Source organism: Plasmodium falciparum, assembly GCF_000002765.6.
Source record: "Plasmodium falciparum 3D7 genome assembly, chromosome: 8".
Lineage (NCBI taxonomy): Eukaryota > Apicomplexa > Aconoidasida > Haemosporida > Plasmodiidae > Plasmodium > Plasmodium falciparum.
This window is the reverse complement of record NC_004329.3, coordinates 880,552-900,331: the sequence shown is the minus strand read 5'-3', so window position 1 is coordinate 900,331 and position 19,780 is coordinate 880,552. Positions and strand designations below refer to the sequence as shown.

General features: G+C 17.6%; 5 protein-coding genes across 5 annotated transcripts; 4 read left to right on the top strand and 1 right to left on the bottom strand.

Annotated features, from left to right (window-relative positions):
• Nucleotides 1-674: 674 nt before the first annotated feature.
• On the top strand, nt 675-1,328 carry PF3D7_0819900 (U6 snRNA-associated Sm-like protein LSm3, putative; the record flags this gene model as incomplete). Its single annotated transcript, XM_002808816.1, has 4 exons — nt 675-699; nt 804-889; nt 1,020-1,109; nt 1,254-1,328. The coding sequence occupies 4 exons, from the start codon at nt 675-677 to the stop codon at nt 1,326-1,328; spliced, it is 276 nt and encodes a 91-aa protein (XP_002808862.1).
• A 501-nt stretch (nt 1,329-1,829) lies between these two features.
• Nucleotides 1,830-8,674, top strand: PF3D7_0819800 (conserved Plasmodium protein, unknown function; the record flags this gene model as incomplete). Its single annotated transcript, XM_001349291.1, has 17 exons — nt 1,830-1,877; nt 1,986-2,040; nt 2,234-2,326; nt 2,575-2,877; nt 2,967-3,046; nt 3,160-3,231; nt 3,340-3,385; nt 3,484-3,551; nt 3,694-3,784; nt 3,903-3,980; nt 4,082-4,216; nt 4,368-4,494; nt 4,719-4,884; nt 5,083-6,279; nt 6,621-7,728; nt 7,854-8,272; nt 8,534-8,674. The coding sequence occupies 17 exons, from the start codon at nt 1,830-1,832 to the stop codon at nt 8,672-8,674; spliced, it is 4,227 nt and encodes a 1,408-aa protein (XP_001349327.1).
• Nucleotides 8,675-9,860: 1,186 nt separating this feature from the next.
• On the top strand, nt 9,861-12,206 carry PF3D7_0819700 (conserved Plasmodium protein, unknown function; the record flags this gene model as incomplete). The annotated part of the gene is made up of 1 exon (XM_002808815.2): nt 9,861-12,206. One exon carries the CDS (start codon nt 9,861-9,863, stop codon nt 12,204-12,206), a length of 2,346 nt encoding a protein of 781 aa, XP_002808861.1.
• A 1,989-nt stretch (nt 12,207-14,195) lies between these two features.
• On the top strand, nt 14,196-15,134 carry PF3D7_0819600 (conserved protein, unknown function; the record flags this gene model as incomplete). The annotated part of the gene is made up of 2 exons (XM_001349293.1): nt 14,196-14,635; nt 14,741-15,134. The coding sequence occupies 2 exons, from the start codon at nt 14,196-14,198 to the stop codon at nt 15,132-15,134; spliced, it is 834 nt and encodes a 277-aa protein (XP_001349329.1).
• Nucleotides 15,135-15,941: 807 nt separating this feature from the next.
• Nucleotides 15,942-18,742, bottom strand: PF3D7_0819500 (conserved protein, unknown function; the record flags this gene model as incomplete). Its single annotated transcript, XM_002808814.1, has 13 exons — nt 15,942-16,046; nt 16,142-16,196; nt 16,309-16,402; nt 16,656-16,775; nt 16,923-16,989; nt 17,085-17,306; nt 17,453-17,570; nt 17,713-17,771; nt 17,956-18,009; nt 18,118-18,171; nt 18,274-18,330; nt 18,459-18,518; nt 18,647-18,742. The coding sequence occupies 13 exons, from the start codon at nt 18,740-18,742 to the stop codon at nt 15,942-15,944; spliced, it is 1,161 nt and encodes a 386-aa protein (XP_002808860.1).
• Between the last annotated feature and the right edge of the window lie 1,038 nt (nt 18,743-19,780).

The window sequence follows — 19,780 nt, the reverse complement described above, 5'->3', positions numbered from 1 at the left end:
GTATGTATTTTCATTCTTCCTAATTCTTTCACAAATTTTTTTTAAAGTTTCTATATTTAATCCTTAAGCTTTGAACATATATTGATTCTTCTGTTTAAATAATAACATATATGAAAAAAAATTTTGTAAAAAAAAATATTAGTCGTATTAATATATATTTTAAAATATATAAATATATATATATTAATAGTTTTTAATGAATAGAGGAATGTTTATAATATAATTACCATTTATGTACCTTTAATTTTACAATATATATTATTATTAATATATATAACCATAAATGTTTTATTATATATACATATATATATATATAATATATATATATATAAATATATAATTATTATTAGCAACATAAGGTTGTTATATGCTAATATATATACATATATATTATTTTAAAATATTAATAAAAAAAAATACCAATATTTCCAGATTTTATATTTTTCTAATTTTATATATTAAATATAATATACAAAACATACATATTTCTTTTTTTAGTGATATATTCAAAGTTTTAATATAATGAAAAACTTTATTAAGTTATAACATCCGAACGAAATATATTTTTATTTTTACTTTTACTTTTATTTTTATTTTTATTTTCATTTTTTTTTTTTTTTTTTTTTTTTTTTTCGTAAAAAGTATACATGTATATATCTATATAAATTTATAAAATGGAAAAAATAGCATTAATACAAAGTAATAAAAAAAAAAAATATATATGTAAAATATAAGTATATTATATATATATATATATATATATATATATATATTTATAACATATTTATGTTAATTTTTTGTAGATCCCTTAGATTATATTCGTTTAAATATGGAGGAAGAAATATTTTTAAAATGTAAAGGAGATAGAGAACTCATTGGAAAATTAGATGTAATGATAAACATTATAAAGTAGATATTATATATATATATATATATATATATATGTATATTTTTATTACAACATGTGAATAATTATATAGCCAGACATGAACATATAATTAATTTATTTTTTTTTTTAGGCTTATGATAATCACTTAAATATGATTTTATCCAATGTACGTGAGACTTATAAATATAGCGTTAAAGAAAATGATGAAGAAACAGTCAAGGTAATTAAAATGAAAAAAAAATAATGTATATATATGTAACATACTTATTATATATATATATATATATATATAATATACCTATTTAATAAGATTTAAATATATATAAATTTTTTTTTTTTTTTTTTGAATTTTTTCTTTTTTCAGAAAATGGAAAGAAATTTAGACATGGTTTTTGTTAGAGGAGATTCTATTATCCTAGTATCATCTGCTATGAAATAAAAAAAAAGAAAAAGACCACATAGTAATATATATAAAAATATTTGTGTGTTTATATATATATAATATATATATTTTTTCTTTTTTTTTTATTTATGTGTATGTATATATAATTATTTTTTTATTAAAAACTTTTAATATTTTTAATATAAATACTTGAAAAAAAAAAAAAAAAAAAAAAAAATTGCTATAAAATTTTCTTGTGTAGAATATTCAAAATATACAATATTCACACAAAAAAATACATTACAATTATTATGTGATATTAATTTGGTATATGTTTTAATGAATATATATGTAAAATATATGTGAGAAAAAAAAAAAAATAATAAAATAAAATAATATTAATAAATAAATATTTTATCAGTATATATATCTTAGGTTGTTCATATACATATTTATCTATTCAATTTTGTCATAAAGTGTTTTCTATTCTTTTCTTTTTCCTTCTCTTTCTCCATTTTTTAAGAAGATTATATTTTTTACATTCTACTAAAGAAAAGAATGGAATATAAAGAAAAGCCTGAAGGACCTTTCTTTGTGTCTTTTTATGTAAAAAAAAAAAATATATATTAAATAATATTATAAGAACAAAAGGTATTTATTTTATATATTTATCATATGTCTGATTATTTTCTATGATTTTTATTTTCAAAAAAGGTTACCAATTTTAATTCTTCTGACCAATCTTTTTCGTACAAGATAAATATAGTAGGTACCTATCTGAAGAAAAAGAAAAAGAAAAAGAAAAAAATATAAATATAAATAAATATATATATATATATATATATATATATGTGTATATATTTGTGTGCTTGCACGTTTATAAATATAAGATTAGATACATATGATATACATGTAATATAAATAATATATCTACTTTTTCTTCATCTTTTATTTTTTCGTAGACTTTTATGATAACCTATATGAATCTAATATCATAAACCAAAATAATTTTAAACAAATTAATTTTTCCAATAATTATATACAATTAAATGAAGGTACAATGTTATAATACGTATGAAGCTAAATATATAATGAAATAATTTCTTTTTACTTTTTATAAGAGAACTAATAAATATACATATATATATATATATGTGTGTGTGTGTGTGGCTTACAGAAATGAGCAAATAAATATATGGTAACACTATTTCCATTTAATTTATTTAATTCCTTTTTTAATTTTTAAAAAAAAAAATTTCAGAAAGTTGCATTAACGACATTGTAGAGAAATACATCAAAGTAGAAATTTTCGTAAAGACCAATATAAGTGATGATAATAATTTTGTGTTGATAGGATATGAGAATATCAAAGTTTTCTCATTTTTACATGAACAGTTAATAATTTCAAAGAATATTATAATAACATATAAATATGAAGATCAAAAAGAAAATGTAGTTAATAAAAATATCGATAATGAAAAGAACAAAAAAACAAAAGATAATGAAAAGGAAGGAAAAAATAAAAAGAAAAAGGAAAAGAATAAAAATAATGCCAAGAATGAAATGGAAATATTAGAAAATTCGATAAAAAAGGATATCGACATAAGTTATATTTTATTTATAAAATAAAAAAAAAAAAATATATATATATATATTTATCCATATATATTCTTTGTGTATATTTTCTTCTTAAAGATTTTAATATTACCCTAAATATAAATTCACTGGTTGGACATTACTGCGATAGGCTTAATTATAACATTATGAACGTTAAGGTAATATTGATATTATTATGATAGGCACATACATACATACATACATATATATATATATATATATATATATATATATGTATATCCCTTCATGTATTTATATTTTTGAACGTTAGATTGATGGGATCTATAATATATCGTCATCAATAGAAGAAATTGTCCCAAAACGAAACTCGCTAAATTTTCACGTATACATAAATAATATTATAACATAATAATAATTATTATTATAAAATAATATAAAATTTTGATACTTATTTTGTTATTATTTTTTTTTTTTATATTTTTATATGTAGATGAAATTATTAGACATCTCTTTATACAATGGAATTCCCATAGAAGGTTATAATTTTCAATTCACATATATAAAAAAAAAAAAATATATATATATATATATATATATATATATTTAACCTTTTACATATATTATATATGGATAGATAAGGAGAACAAGAAGTATAATATTACGTGGAATAATAATAATATATACAAATATAGAAATATAAAGGTAAAACACAAAAAATATGCATAGATAGATAAATAAATAAATATATACATATATATATTTTTTTTTTTGCACGTCACATAAATATAATATATAGTAATATTTCTTGTATCATCATATCCTTGTTTGTATTATTTTTTCTTAGGAAATCGAATATATCTACAAATATCTATTTTATGAATCCTTCAACGTAAATGGATGGATAATTTGTTTTAATGAAAATAAAAAAACAAAAGGTAATATATATATATATATATATATATATAATATATATAGATAAATATATGTGTGTATATTTAAAACACCTTATGAATGTACATTCAAAGTAAAACACTCTTCATATTTTCTCTTTAGATAATGTAACCTCCAGTATAGTAGATACTCTATGTGCAACCTTTGAGGTTAATATATCTGATGTAATATTAAACAAAGGTAATAAAATATATGTGTATATATATATATGTATACACAATTATGTGGATATATTAATTTTTTTTTTTTTTTTTTTTTTTTTTTTTTCCCTTTACATGTAGTTGTTAATGCAAAGTACAAACTTCATCATATAAAACATTTAAAAAAGGACATAAAAAATGTAAAACAAAGTGGCAATCAATGTTTAGATATTTTTACAAATTCGTATATACAGCTAACCATACAATTTTATAAACGTATATAAAAGAAAAAAAAACAAAAATAAAAATAAAAACAAAAATAAAAATAAAAATAAAAACAAAAACTTATGTAAAATAAAAAATATATAAAAAAAAAGTTATATTTATCATATATATATATATATATATGACGTAACATTTTGGATAGCCTTCTTACAAAGAAAAATGTTGGAAAGTCCTTTTGCAGTTAATACTGTACGTCCAAATTTAAAAAAAGAAATTCAAATAGAAAATGATAAAAAGCAAAAAGAGGACATCAGTAATTTGTTTAATAGGTATTAATATTAAAATATATACTTTCTCCACATAAATATACTATTAATTGTTCATTTTTGAAAAATCATTTTTGTTATATATAAGAGGATACAATATTATATAACATTTACATATAAGCATATGCACAAAAACAAATACAAATACAAATACAAACACAAACATATACACACACACACACACATAAATAAATACATATTTTTAATTTCATAAAAATATTATATAGATCAGTTATGGAAGGAATAAAATTTGTGAACGACGAAATAAAACAATTAAGAAAGGAAGAACAAATTAAAATTTATCAAAGGTCAAAAGAATATTTTTCCTTTTTAAACAACTTGAAGGAGAACCCAAAGTACATAAACTTATACAATAATATGAAAGATGTTATGGTAAATAAATAGAAACACACACACACACACAAACATACATACCTACATACATATATATATATATTTTTTTTTTTTATGATAATATTATATACGACATATATAAAATATATTCCAAAGGTAAATCTCATTTTCCCATCTCCCATATATACTAAGCTGTAAAGCTATACCCCTCACATACTCCATACATTCACTTTTCAGATTAAAGTAACTTATAATATAATTAATAAAAAAATTTATAAACATTTTAATATAAGTGAAGAGCTTTGCATGGATCCATCTAGTGATAATGACGATATGATGGATAAGGATAAAAAAAAAAAAGAAAAATCAGATTTTATCTCCGAAGAAAATATTAATTGCATTTTTGTCTATCTTTTCAATTTTATGTATGAATCATCTAATGTCATAATAAATAATTATTTTGAAAAAGAAGATAATATATATAAAGAATCAATAAATGATATTAAAAAATATAATAACATAAATAATTTAGAATATTATTTATATAATATTATTATTGAAAATGTACATTTATTAAAATATGAAAGAAATATTCCTTTTATCCAAGCAATAATATTAATACTTTATAAAAAGATAAATTATGTATACGAACGGAATATAAAAGAAAAAAATATAAACGATATATTTATACAAAAAGGTGATAATCATATTATTAATATAATCGAAAATTATACAGGTTATGATGATAATAATACATTAGAAGATAATTATATATACAAGAAAAAAAAAATAAATGAAAAAAAAAATGTATATTCTAATAATCCAGAAAATAATATAACATCATTAATAAATCATATTTGTACGCGTAATCAAAGTAATTTCAATTCTTATCTTTTTGATTATATTGAACACTTTAAAGATATTATATTACATAAACATGTGATAAAAGAAGATGAAGAAATATTTAAAAGAAATGATCACCAGGAAGATATCTTATCCGTTTTTAATATGGAAGAAAATAAAAATATTAAAATTATGTTTACAGATATTATTTATATGTATTCTAATGTTATGTTATTAAAAAATAACATTATCAACCTTAAATATGATAAGGAAAGGCAAATTCGAAAATATAGGGAAGAAAATGAAGCGAATAAAATAAATGAGGAAAATAAAGAAAATGAGAAAAATGAGGAAAATAAAGAAGATGAGAAAAATGAAGAAAATAAAGATGAGAAAAATGAAGAAAATAAAGAAGATGAGAAAAATGAAGAAAATAAAGAAGATGAGAAAAATGAAGAAAACAATTATTATGATGATAATCATAATTATAATTTTCAGGTTAATTTCGACTATTATGATACATATATTAATTCAAATATTGTAGACACTTCAATTTCTTGTTTGTGCACGTATATAGAACTAACCAACAGTGTAATATATTCAAAAAAAAAAAAAAAATAAAATAAAATAAAATAAAATAAAATAAAATAAAATAAAATAAAATAAAATAAAATAAAATAAAATAAAATAAAATAAAATAAAATAAAATAAAATAAAATAAAAGAAAATAAAAGAAAATAAAATAAAATAAAATAAAAGAAATATTAATGTATTCACATATTTACATACACAGTCATATATATATATATATATATATATATTTTTCTAATTCACAGTATTTCGTAATACTCATGAATTTATAAAAAATTTCCTCTTTTTTTTTTTTTTTTTTTTTGTTTTCTTCTTTCTTCTTTCTCCTTTTATTTCTTTAGGAAAATATTGAGAGCCTCTTCATTCTGTGTCTTTTATATTTGAACATACATAAATATAAAGAGAGTTTAAAATTAGCTAACTATATTATAAACATTTTACAAAAAAGAAAAGAAAATGAAGAAGAAATAAAAAATAAAGTACAAGATAAAGTACAAGATAATGTAGAGGATAACGTAGAGGATAACGTAGAGGATAACGTAGAAGATAAAATAGAAGAAAAGTTAAAAGAAAAAGAAGAGGAAGACCATTTAAATATAAATAATTTATATATATACAGTACTTTGCATAATAATCATTTGAACATATGCGAGAATATATGTATATATATTAAAAGCCTTTGTTATTTTTTTCAACGTAATTATATATACTATTATATAAATATGTGTATACTTTTAAATGAAAATTTGAATACATTGAAAGAGTGTATAGAAAAAAACTCCAACTTGTATGAAGAAGAAAAGGAAAAATGTTTTGATTCCAGAAAATGCAATAATAAAGAAAGTAAAAAAAAAGAGAAAAAAGATATTGAAAAGGATCATAAGGAGAAAAAAAAAGGTTCCAAGAAAAAAATAAAAGATGAAAATAATGAAATGAAAGATATACAAAATGAAGAAATGGATATGAAAAAAAACGAAATGGATAAGAAAAAAGACCAAATGGATATAAAAAAAAACGAAGTGGATATACAAAATGAAGAAATATCTATACAGGATGAACAAATATGTAATCAAGATGAACAAAGTCAAAACACATATAACAGTGATAAGAATAATAATAATTATAACAAAAATGTATATGACAATACCAATATTTCAAGAAGAAAGGATAAAAGTAAGGAAAATTCATCTTTTAAAAATGTAAAAAGCAAATCAGAAATTTCTCCTTGTCACACAGACAATTACATATTGAATTATATCGAAAGTTCAGAAAATAAAATTCCACTAAAAGATAAATATATGTTGTTATTTATAATATATTGTTTAAAATATAATATTATTAATATTGTTATGTTCATATATGAAAATCGAAGAAAACTTTTAACTGACATGGCTATTAACTCTCATTTATTTCATCATCTGACTATAAAAATATTTTTCTCAATAAAAGGTACACATTATTAATAATTTATACAACTAAATGTAAGGATGTACATTTTTTAACATTTCTTTTTTTTTTTTTTTTTCCTTTTATTTTTTTATTTTTTTTTTTTTCCTTTTATTTATTGTTCTTAGATTACCTGAGGTGTACTAATTTGATAGAAGAAAAATGCGAACATTTAAATAACGTGGATATATTATACATATATACACAATGTTTATATAAATTAAAAAGCTATGAAAAGTGTATAGGATATATGGAAAAATATTTAAATTTATGTAAATATAATAATGTGAGAGTTAAAATATATCTACAATTAAATAAAATATATTTTTCATTAAACAGATATTCAGAAAGTAAGAGTATGATAAAAAATTCATTACAAATTTATAAGACAAGTTATGCTTATCTAAATTTAGCATACTATTATTTAATTAAAAAAAAAAATTTCATCTATGCATATAAAATATTATATAAAGCAAACGAAATAAATATTTTCAATACGAAATTGTGGGCATATTTCACTGTAGTATTTCTACATTTAAATATGAAGGTAAATCATAAAAAATGGGATAAAAAAAATAAAATATGCATATAAAAATATATATATTTTTTACTATTTAAAAAAATTATCTTAAGGATTACAAGAATGGGATATATCTACATATGAACCATATTAAAATATACATACATACATATATATATATATATATATATATATATTTATGTGTGATGTTTATATGAAAACTTTTGTTTTTATTTTTTTCTATTTTATTTTGTCATATACTATATTTTTTTTATCTCTTATTATCAGATGCAAGCTGATAAAAGTTTAAATAATTTTTTAAAAATGAATATGTACAAAAAAAACCTTATTATTCATATGATGGAGACATACAAATTTTATGGTTATGAAAAGGAAGAAAAATATTTATTATCATTTTTAAAAAATTAACATTATTGTTAAACAAAAAAAAAATGATAATAATAAATTATGAATAAAATAAAATGTCTGAACGTGTTACTATATATATATACATATATATATATATATATATATATATATATATACATATTTATTGTAATACATTTATTATATATCCTTATTTCATGTTACATATTTCTCATGTGCAATAAATTTAACAAAACAAAATATTTGCTTCTCAGCAAAAAAAAAAAAAAAAAAAATTTATATATATATATATTTATACATATAAGTATATATTTTTTTCCTACCCATAACCCATTAAACCAGCCTTATCATTTTAGGATTAATAAAAAAATATAATTATATAAACATTTTAAAATAAATTCTAATCAAATGTTATTACATACAAGAGAAATAGGTTCAACCTTATATTCTGATTATTTATTATATTTATTTATTTATTTATTTATTTATTTATTTATTATTTTTTTTGTTTAATGTTAATATAAAAAAAGTTAATATACGAAAAGGTGAAGCATATAAAATATACATATATATATATATACATATATATATTTATATATTTAATATGTGATGAAGTTTAATATTTTTACTGACTTTTTATAATTATTATATCAAAATGTATATAACCAGATTGATTATATGTTAAAAAAAAGAAAATTATAAATAAAAAGATAAATAAATAAATGCATATATATATATATATATATATATATATCATATTATTCATATATTGTTTTATTTATTTTAAATTCACACATCGTGCTATTATATTTATCCCTTGGGTGGTTACCCTCTCGATATTTTCTCTGTTTCTATTTTTCTTGGAGCAAAATGAAAAGAAGAAAAATTTTTGCATCTTTATAAAATGAAATATATATATATTTATATATATATATATATATATATATTATAATATAATATAATTGTTTACAAAATAAAAAAAAAGTATTATGTGATAGACATGAAAATGTTATATAACAAAAGAACTTATATATTATTTACATTTTCAAAATATATATAATGGTTTAAAAAAAAAAAAAAAAAAAAAGGAAAGTCATATATTTTTAAAAATATATATTTTATTTTGTATTATTATTTTTTTTCTTTGTTATTTTTCTATTTTTTTTTTTTTTTTTTTTTTTTTTTTTTTTTTTTTTTTTTTGGTAATGTACTATAAAAAAAAAAAAAAATGAAGAATTTTTGTTTAACTAAAGGAAAAGTAAAGAATGTAATTAACTACGCGATTTTATTATGTATATATATAATAATATGGATACTACTAACTTTATATTGTTTGTTTAATAAGTTAAAGAGTTATATTATAAGCTTACAACTAATATGTAAATATATTATTATACAAATTGTCAAATGTAATAATGTGAACGATTTAAATTTGAATAATTTAAAAAATAAAAGTAATAAAAATTTTCAATTTTTAAAGAATAAAATATATAATATATTTTATAATTGTCTTTCTAGAAAAAATGAAAAGCATGATGATATTTTTAAAATATATAAGAATATTAACAAGGTACCTAAACACATATATATAGTATTTAAAATAAGTGATTTAATAATATTGAACAGTGAAAAACTTATAAATCATATCGTTAATATATTAATATATTTGTATGAATTTAAAATTGAGCATGTAACCATATATGTATCTGATCATTTTTTCGATTATATATTTTACTATGATTTGTTTAAATACTTATATAAAAAGAATTTCTACATGAAATGTGTTATAAAAGAGAATAACATAAGTAACAATAATAATAACTTTATTAGTAGTAATGATAAATGTAATAAGAAAAATTATTTTTCTTGTAATTATAATAACCATATTTATGATACAAATAAATCGTTTCAATGTTATCATCATACAGATGAATTTGTCATAACAAAATTTTCTCTCCCGCAAAATATTCCTCCTCAAGAGAATTCGAGTCCAGAATTATTTTACCGAAAAAGGAAAAACAAAGAAAAAATGAATAGTAATAAGAATAAAAAAGGTAATTACAAGGATGATCATATGAATAGTTATAAGGATGATCATATGAATAGTTATAAGGATGATCATATGAATAGTTATAAGGATGATCATATGAATAGTTATAAGGATGATCATATGAATAGTTATAAGGATGATCATATGAATAGTTATAAGGATGATCATATGAATAGTTATAAGGATGATCATATGAATAGTTATAAGGATGATCATATGAATAGTTATAAGGATGATCATATGAATAGTTATAAGGATGATCATATGAATAGTTATAAGGATGATCATATGAATAGTTATAAGGATGATCATATGAATAGTTATAAGGATGATCATATGAATAGTTATAAGGATGATCATATGAATAGTTACAAGGATGATCATATGAATAATTACAAGGATGATCATATGAACAATTACAAGGATGATCATATGAATAATTACAAGGATGATCATATGAACAATTACAAGGATGATCATATGAACAATTACAAGGATAATCATATGAATAGTTATAAGCATAATCATATGAATAATTATCATAGCACACATTTTAGTTATGATAAATTTTCCCTTCATCTCAAATTTTTAAACAAAGATAAATCACACAAGCACTTGATCAAAATCGCAAAGGAAAAAGGAAATATGTTATCAGAAGGTGTATTAATAAATGACATGTTAAATTTTTCATATACAAACATAGAATCAGTGATAGAAAAAATATATCAATTAGATAAAAATTATAATAATAAATACACAGATAATATTAAAAATATTAAAAAAACTGGGAACATACTTTTTTATGTATTTTATTTTTTACAACAAACAAAACATATATTCTTATTAAAAATGAATTGTTTATATTATATGCTATCAAAAAATATATTGTTAAAAGTGTTATCAAAGGATAATTTAAGAAATTATTCATATAATAATATATACAGAAATGTATATTATATATGGAATATATTAAAATCACCTTTTTCTTTTCATTCAAAATATATAGAAAAAGAAATAAACAATAAAGAAAAAGTAATAGCAAAAACTAATGAAAGTAAAAATATAACTATAAGTATTATACATAAATTATTCAATAATGTTATTACACAAGATGAAAAATGTATAAAGAATATTAAAGAATTAATAAATAAAAATATCCCTATGTATGTTAAACCAATATACCAAGATTTATTTAACCATAATGTTCATACACTATTCAATCCTACAAGTGTTGATATAGTCATATCTTTAAGACTTAGTTTATCTGACTATCTTATTGAAATATTTCATTTGTTTTATCACAAAAAATATAATATAAAAAAATTAAACCCTTTCCATTTTTTTATGCAATATATTAGTTCCTTTCTATTTTTATATAAAGTCGTACATCCTTTTGAACAAAATGGAATACAACCATGGGTTCTATCCAATTCTGAATTATATGAATTTTATGGTTATCATATTAATTCATTAAAAAAATCTATACTATATTATAATAGGTCTACACAAAGGTGTGGCCACTAAATTAAAAAAAAAAAAAAAAAAAAAAAAAATATGTACACATATATATATATATATATGTGCAGTGTACTTTTTTTTTCTGTAAGTATTATATATATATATATATATTATTATTATTTTATTTTATTTTTTTTTTTTTTATGTGCATTATTTTTAGTTATATTTTTAAAATTTCCTTTTTCATTTTTTGTAAAATCGTACATATACATAAAGTGGTATCACACAACACCATGGAAAAATTGTGCGAAGAAATGTTTATATATATATAGCAACACAAAATTGATTAATATATATATATATATATATATATTATATATATGCATATTTTTTATTTTTTTATTTTTGTTTTATTATTTTATTTATTTATTTTTTTTTTTTTTTTTTTGTTGTACAATACTTAATCATTATAATATTAAACAAATTAATAAATTTAATAATTTCATTTTTTTTATTTCTTTTTTTTTTTTTTTTTTTTTTTGAAATAAATTATTTCTAGTTAGTTAAGGCATATATAAAGTGTTTATCATATATTATATAAATAATTTCTAACAATTTAAATATATATATATATTATATATATTAATGCATGATAAAATATTATATATTATATTTTGATTTAATATATATATATATATATATAAATGCCATGTTATATATATTTATACTGTACTTCTGTGCAATTTTTAATATATAATTAATATTATATATAATATATATTTATTATTTAATTATTTTTTTTTTTTCCATTTGTTATTTATCCAAATGAACTTAATTTTAAAAAATGAAATATTTTAAATACAAATTTTTAATTAGAAAAATATTAAAGCTAAAAATTTAGAAAATAAATATTTAAGAAAAAAAAAAAAAATAATATATATATATATATATATATATATATATATTCAGAATATTATGTATATATATATATTTATATGTATCTATGTATGTATAACAAAAATATATGTATATATAAATATATATAATTATACAGATATAATACGTATTTTTATATATATATTTCTTTATTTTAACATTAGAAAAGAAATTTTTTATACTCCTTATAATTGTTTTCATCATTTTTTTTTACATAAATGTTGTATGTGCGATATTGCATAACGTGAGGAGTATATATTGTGTTATAAAAGAAAAAAAAAAAAAAATAATATATATATATATATAATTATATATAATTAAAAAAGACAAAAAGAAAAAAAATATATATTTTTTTATTAAAGTTTATGACAACATGTTATATTAAGTTACAAAATAAGAGGAAACCAAATATTTTTTTTTTTTTTTTTTTTTTTTTTTTTTTTTTTTTAAAAATTTACCGTCCAAAAAAATATATCCATATTTCCAGGGGTATTTATGTATATATGTATGTGTTTATATTTATATAAATTTGTGTTACTTCGATGATATTGTGTGTATGTGAATATTGAGGTGCGGTTGTTAAAATTTATATGTATAGAAAATGTACATATAAATATATATATATATATATATATATATATGTTAATATTTATATATCTTCTACTTATTTAATGTGTTCTTTTCATAATTAAATGCTCGAAAGGAAAAGTAATATATAGAAATAAATAAAGTATTAAATATATGTAACATATAATTTACGCTATAAAAAAGAAAAAAAAAATTCTGTGTGTTAATTTGTTTATTTATTTTATTTATATATTTATTTATATATTTTGTCAAAATATGCCATTTTGTTAACCTAATTTTCAGAACCGTTTGTTATTTGAATATTTCTATTTTGATTTGTATATAATGTGTAGAAATATTTTTGTATATATTTAATATATACATATGTTGGTATGAATTTTGTTATTTATACTTAAAAATATTTATTATATTAATTATAGTGTTATTTATTTTTATACACGTAAAAATTTAAATATATATATATATATATATATATATATTTTTTTTTTTTTATTTTTATTTTATTTTTTTTGTTATTTATTTTATATAATAATGTATGTAACGACAGGTACTAATGATATTCTCCTTACCATAAACGATTATGTAAATAAAGAGACGGCATCGTATCAGTTGACTGACATTAGTAATAATACATTAATAAGTGAGATTATTGAAAAAATTAAAGTGTTAAAAAATTATACTTATAGTTCTACAGATTTAGTTTTATATTTTGCTAGAGTAGAATGTAAATTAAGTGAAAAATTATCAACATATAATAAATCGAATAGAAAAACGATAAAATTAGAATTATATTTGTCAAAACTAATAACAATCAATGTTCGTACTTTACAATCATGTGGAACAGGAACAAGTCGATGTATTCCTTTCTGGTCTTTTTGTTTCAGACAAAATATAAAAATTAAAATTATTGATACTTGTGAAGTTAGGGTTCTAAAACAAAAAATTTATAATCTCACGGACGAATCGACATCGTATGAGCAAAACGAAACATTACAATATATATATATATATATATATATATTTATTTATTTATTTATTTATATACATATATTCATACATATATTTTTCCTTTTTAGAATACCTGTTGAAAATATTGTCTTATTATATAAAGGCGCACCCTTAAATAATTTCCTAACACTGAAAGAGTCAGAATTAATAGACAATTGTCGTATTGATTATTTCGTACCTCTATGTTATATTTACAAAAAAAAGAAAGAAGAATCTGATGAAGATGAAGATGAAAATGAAGAAAAATTAAAGGAACATACAAAATCTGAGGATAAAAAAGTAGACACACAACAAAATGAAAATGTAAAAAGTGAAAATGTTAATAATGAAAATGTAAAAAATGAAAATGTTAATAATGAAAATGTAAAAAATGAAAATGTTAATAATGAAAATGTTAATAATGAAAATGTTAATATTGAAAATGTAAAAAATGATAATAATGATAATGCAAAAAAATGTTAATAATGATAATGTAAAAAATGTTAATGCACCGGCAGGGAAAGCCATAAATAAGCGTGTAGGAAGTGGTCAAGCACAAACAAATAAATATCCTGTACAAAATAAACAAACTAGAATTATCAAATAAATTTTACTTACCACATATTATACTGATGTCCAAAAAATAAAAACAAAAGTAAAAAAAATTAAATCTAATAAATAAGTTCCTTAGTCATCAATGTTTATTTTTTACTACTACAAATTAAAATGTAATGTTATTAATAAGAATACATCCATATGTGTAAATATTAAGTATAAATAAATATAATTTGGATGTATTATTATTATATATAAATATATAAATATATAAATATATATATATATATATATATTTTTTTCTCTTTTTTTTTTGTTTTGTTTTTTGGGCAAATAGAACCATTCCCCTTTCTTTTACAATGTCATAATATTATACATATATATATATATATATATATATATATGTGTTATATCAATTATATTTATTTATTTTATTTTTCTATATTTTGGGTTTGTTATATTTAAAAAGATAAAATATTTATTTATTTATTAATTTATTTATTAAGTTGTTTAATTATATTTATTTGAAAATATGACAACTCTATTTTATTTAATAAATAAAAATTAAACACAAATATAAAAAAGTCTCTATATAAATATTATACACATAATTATTGTATTAAAAAAAAAAGAAAAAAAAAAAAAAAAAAAGAAATATACATATATATATATATATATATATGTGGAGTATATAAGGCGAGTTAAATATATTAATAAGGTACAAATTTTAAAAAATTAACCCCATTTAAAAACACCCTTAATAATAATTGTCCATACAATGTCTATTAGTACTTCTATGCATATTAAATAAATAACAATCCACTCAAGTTTGTAACCATGCTGAAATATAAATAGAAATAGAAATATGTATATATGTATTTATATATATATATATATTCATTTATTTTCTTTATTTTCTTTATTTTTTCACGTACTTGTATTGTTAACTCATTCTGCAACATGTCATACAGATCCTTGATGATATCCAATCTTTGAAAAAAAAAAAAAAAAAATTCCATATTTTATAGCATGCTGATTCATCAAATAACAAATATTTATATATATATATATATATATTTATATATTGATTTCTTTATAATACCTATGGTTTAATATTTCAACCCTCTTTGATATGTCCAAATATTTTCCAAAATATTCATACGTATCGGTAAAGTCATCATGATCCCAAAATATTTCTATATTATATTAAAAAAAAAAAAAAAAATCAATTAAAAAAAAAAAATCAATTAAAAAAAAAAAAATTAATGAAAAAAAAAAAAATTAATGAAAAAAATAAAAATTAATGAAAAAAAACGTTAAATATATATATATATATATATATATATATATATATATATATCGCTAAAATATTCATTATATTATCTAATTTTACTTATATTTTTATAATATATACTTCAAAATGCATTAAATAAATAAAAAGCATATTACCTGGTGTATCCAACATATCTGTATTCATATTTATATAAAACCTGTTTACAAATAATTCTCCTATTTTTTTGCTAATATCATTTTTTTTAAGCTGGATTTTTCCTGTTCGTGCCAAGCACTCTTTTAAAAAATAAAAATAACAAAGAAATCAAGAAAGACGAAAAAATAAATTAAGAAAAAAGGGAAACATTCAAATCCAATAATTTATATATATATATATATATATATATATATATATATACAATATTCATATTTTATAAAAATTACCTGGTATGCTTTTTGTTTTTTCTATAGTAACATCAACAACATTTTCAAAATAAGACAATTTTACACTCTACGAAGATATAAATATACACATATATAAAAACATTAATGTATAATAATATATAATAATATGAAATATATACGTCCTGTGATTGATTATATTACTTGGGCAAAAGCATAAGAATAACTCAACTTTTCAAAGATATCCTTTGTGTATATATATATTATATCGTTTTTTATTTTAAAGGATGGTGAATCAGCCGCTTTCACACTTTTATTGTCACTTAATTCGTTTTGTACATTCATTATATAAAACATACTATCAAGCTCATTATTATTTTCTGTATGCGCTTCACTTAAATAATCTTTTAAATACATAAACAATATCTAAAATAAAAAAAATAAAATGAAATAAAATAAATCTAAATGTATCCACATATGTTATTTACACACTTGTTATATTTTTACAACCACACATATAATTATATATATATATATATATATATATATATATTTCTTCTATAGTATTATACCTCCTTTTCTTTTATATTGAAATCCCATAGAACAATGCATCCAAAACGAAACAAAAAAAAAATCTTTTTCTGTTCAAACGCTGAGCAAAATATTACTTCGCTATATACCTTTTTGATTCTATAAAAAAAAAAAATATATATAAATAATTCAAAAATATGAAATCCATGTTCGTGTATTCATACACACATATGTATATACCAAAAAATATTATAGCCAAATTTAAATATATGTTCTATATTTTCTTTATATATATTTTTACTTTATAAGGTCACTATTTACGTTATGTGTTTTAAAATCTTTTATTAATGCTGAAAAACGCTGTAAAGAAAAAAATATATATTTTTATTCATTATATATATGTACAAATTTATATTTTTAATTAATTCTAAAATTATTATATCATAATAATATAACAACAATATAATTATATTATGAATATATATAATTTCATATTATTATAAGGGTCATATATATATATATATATTAATAAAATAATATTTACGAAATCGGTCCCTAGACAACAAGCAATCACAATGCCAGTCGGTTCAATATTTTTCTATATAAAAAAAAAAATAAAAGAAATAATATATATATATATATATATATATATATATATATATTTTCTAAAGAAAAAAAAAAAAAAAAAATTTATTTAATTTTTTACCCTTTTTCTTAATATTTCCAACTCATTTTGTTTATTATCAGGTAATTCAAAATTCTAAAAAATAAAAAAAAAATAAATAAATAAAAAATAAAAAAATAAACTATAATATATATATATATATATATAATAATATTCCTTTTTTATTTTTGTTATAACCTCTTCCGGAACATCTCCAAAGTTATCTGCTAAAATTATATGTTTATCCAATATATTCTACACAAAATAAAAAGAAAAAATAGACCATTATTTTCTATATTTAAATAGTGTGCATATATATACATATATATGTTCATGTTCATGTTCGTGTTGATTTTTTTTTTTTTTTTTCATTTTATTTTTACTATGTTCTGTTTAAATCTTCTATTTTCCTTCCTAAAGTATTTCGATGACAATGTATTTTCCTATAAATATAAGAAAGATTATTTAATATGTTTATACATCTAACACATAAATAATACAACATATTTATATATATGATATTTTCATTCGGATTCCAAAAAATTTTTACACATTTTTTTTTTTATTTTACATTTTCCGAAGATGAATTATTTTTTCCATTACAAATTTGTAACTTAACATTTTGTTCACCTTCTTCCTTTAAATGATCATTAAATAGTACATACATATTATAACATATATATATATATATACATACATATATATATATATATATATATATATATACATATACATATATATATATAATATTTTACTATTCTTATTTACAAAATATATTTTATATATTCATCTTCTAATAATATATACATATATTATATCATAAATATATAGGTTTTAATATTATATCAAATATACGTTTATATTATATATAATTTTTATTATTAAAAAAAAAAAAATTAAATAAGGAACAAAAACCAAAAATAATGAAAATAAAAATGAAAAATAAAGAAAATATATATAAATATAAGAAATGAAGAATATAAAAATAAATTTAAAAAAAAAAATAAAAAAAATAATAATAATTCATTATGTAATTAATCTATCCTCATATAGAACATTTTGATGTTATATTTATAAGTATATATGTATATATATATTATATACATAGCACATAATATTTTTTGATTTATTTTATTTTTTATTATTATAATTCCTACCTAATTTATTATTAACATATATTATATATATATATATATATAAACTATTTTTTTTTTTTTTTTTTTTTTTTTTTTTTTTTCCAAAATTGCACATGTACAAAATTCTCCAATATGATCTTAATTTTTTTTTTTTTTTTTTTTTTTTTTTCTTCACGTTTATTAATACATTAAAAAGAGCATATTTATAATATAACAAAATGAATTATTTCTTTTTAATAAAAGAAATGATAATATGAAATTAGATAAAAATATGTATATGTAAAATTTTAATAATGTCTTAATATAGAATGTGAAAAAAAAATATAATTAAATAAAAATTTAAATAATACTACGTACATGTACTTATATATAAATGAATATATATATATATATATATATATTTTTTTTTTCTTTTAATTAATAAAGTACATTTATATTATTACGACTTTTTTGGTTATTAAAATTTCATATTATATATATGCAAAAAATGAAATCACATAATTTTCATAAAAAGATAATATATCAAAAAAAAAAAAAATATATATATAAATAAATATATATATATATAT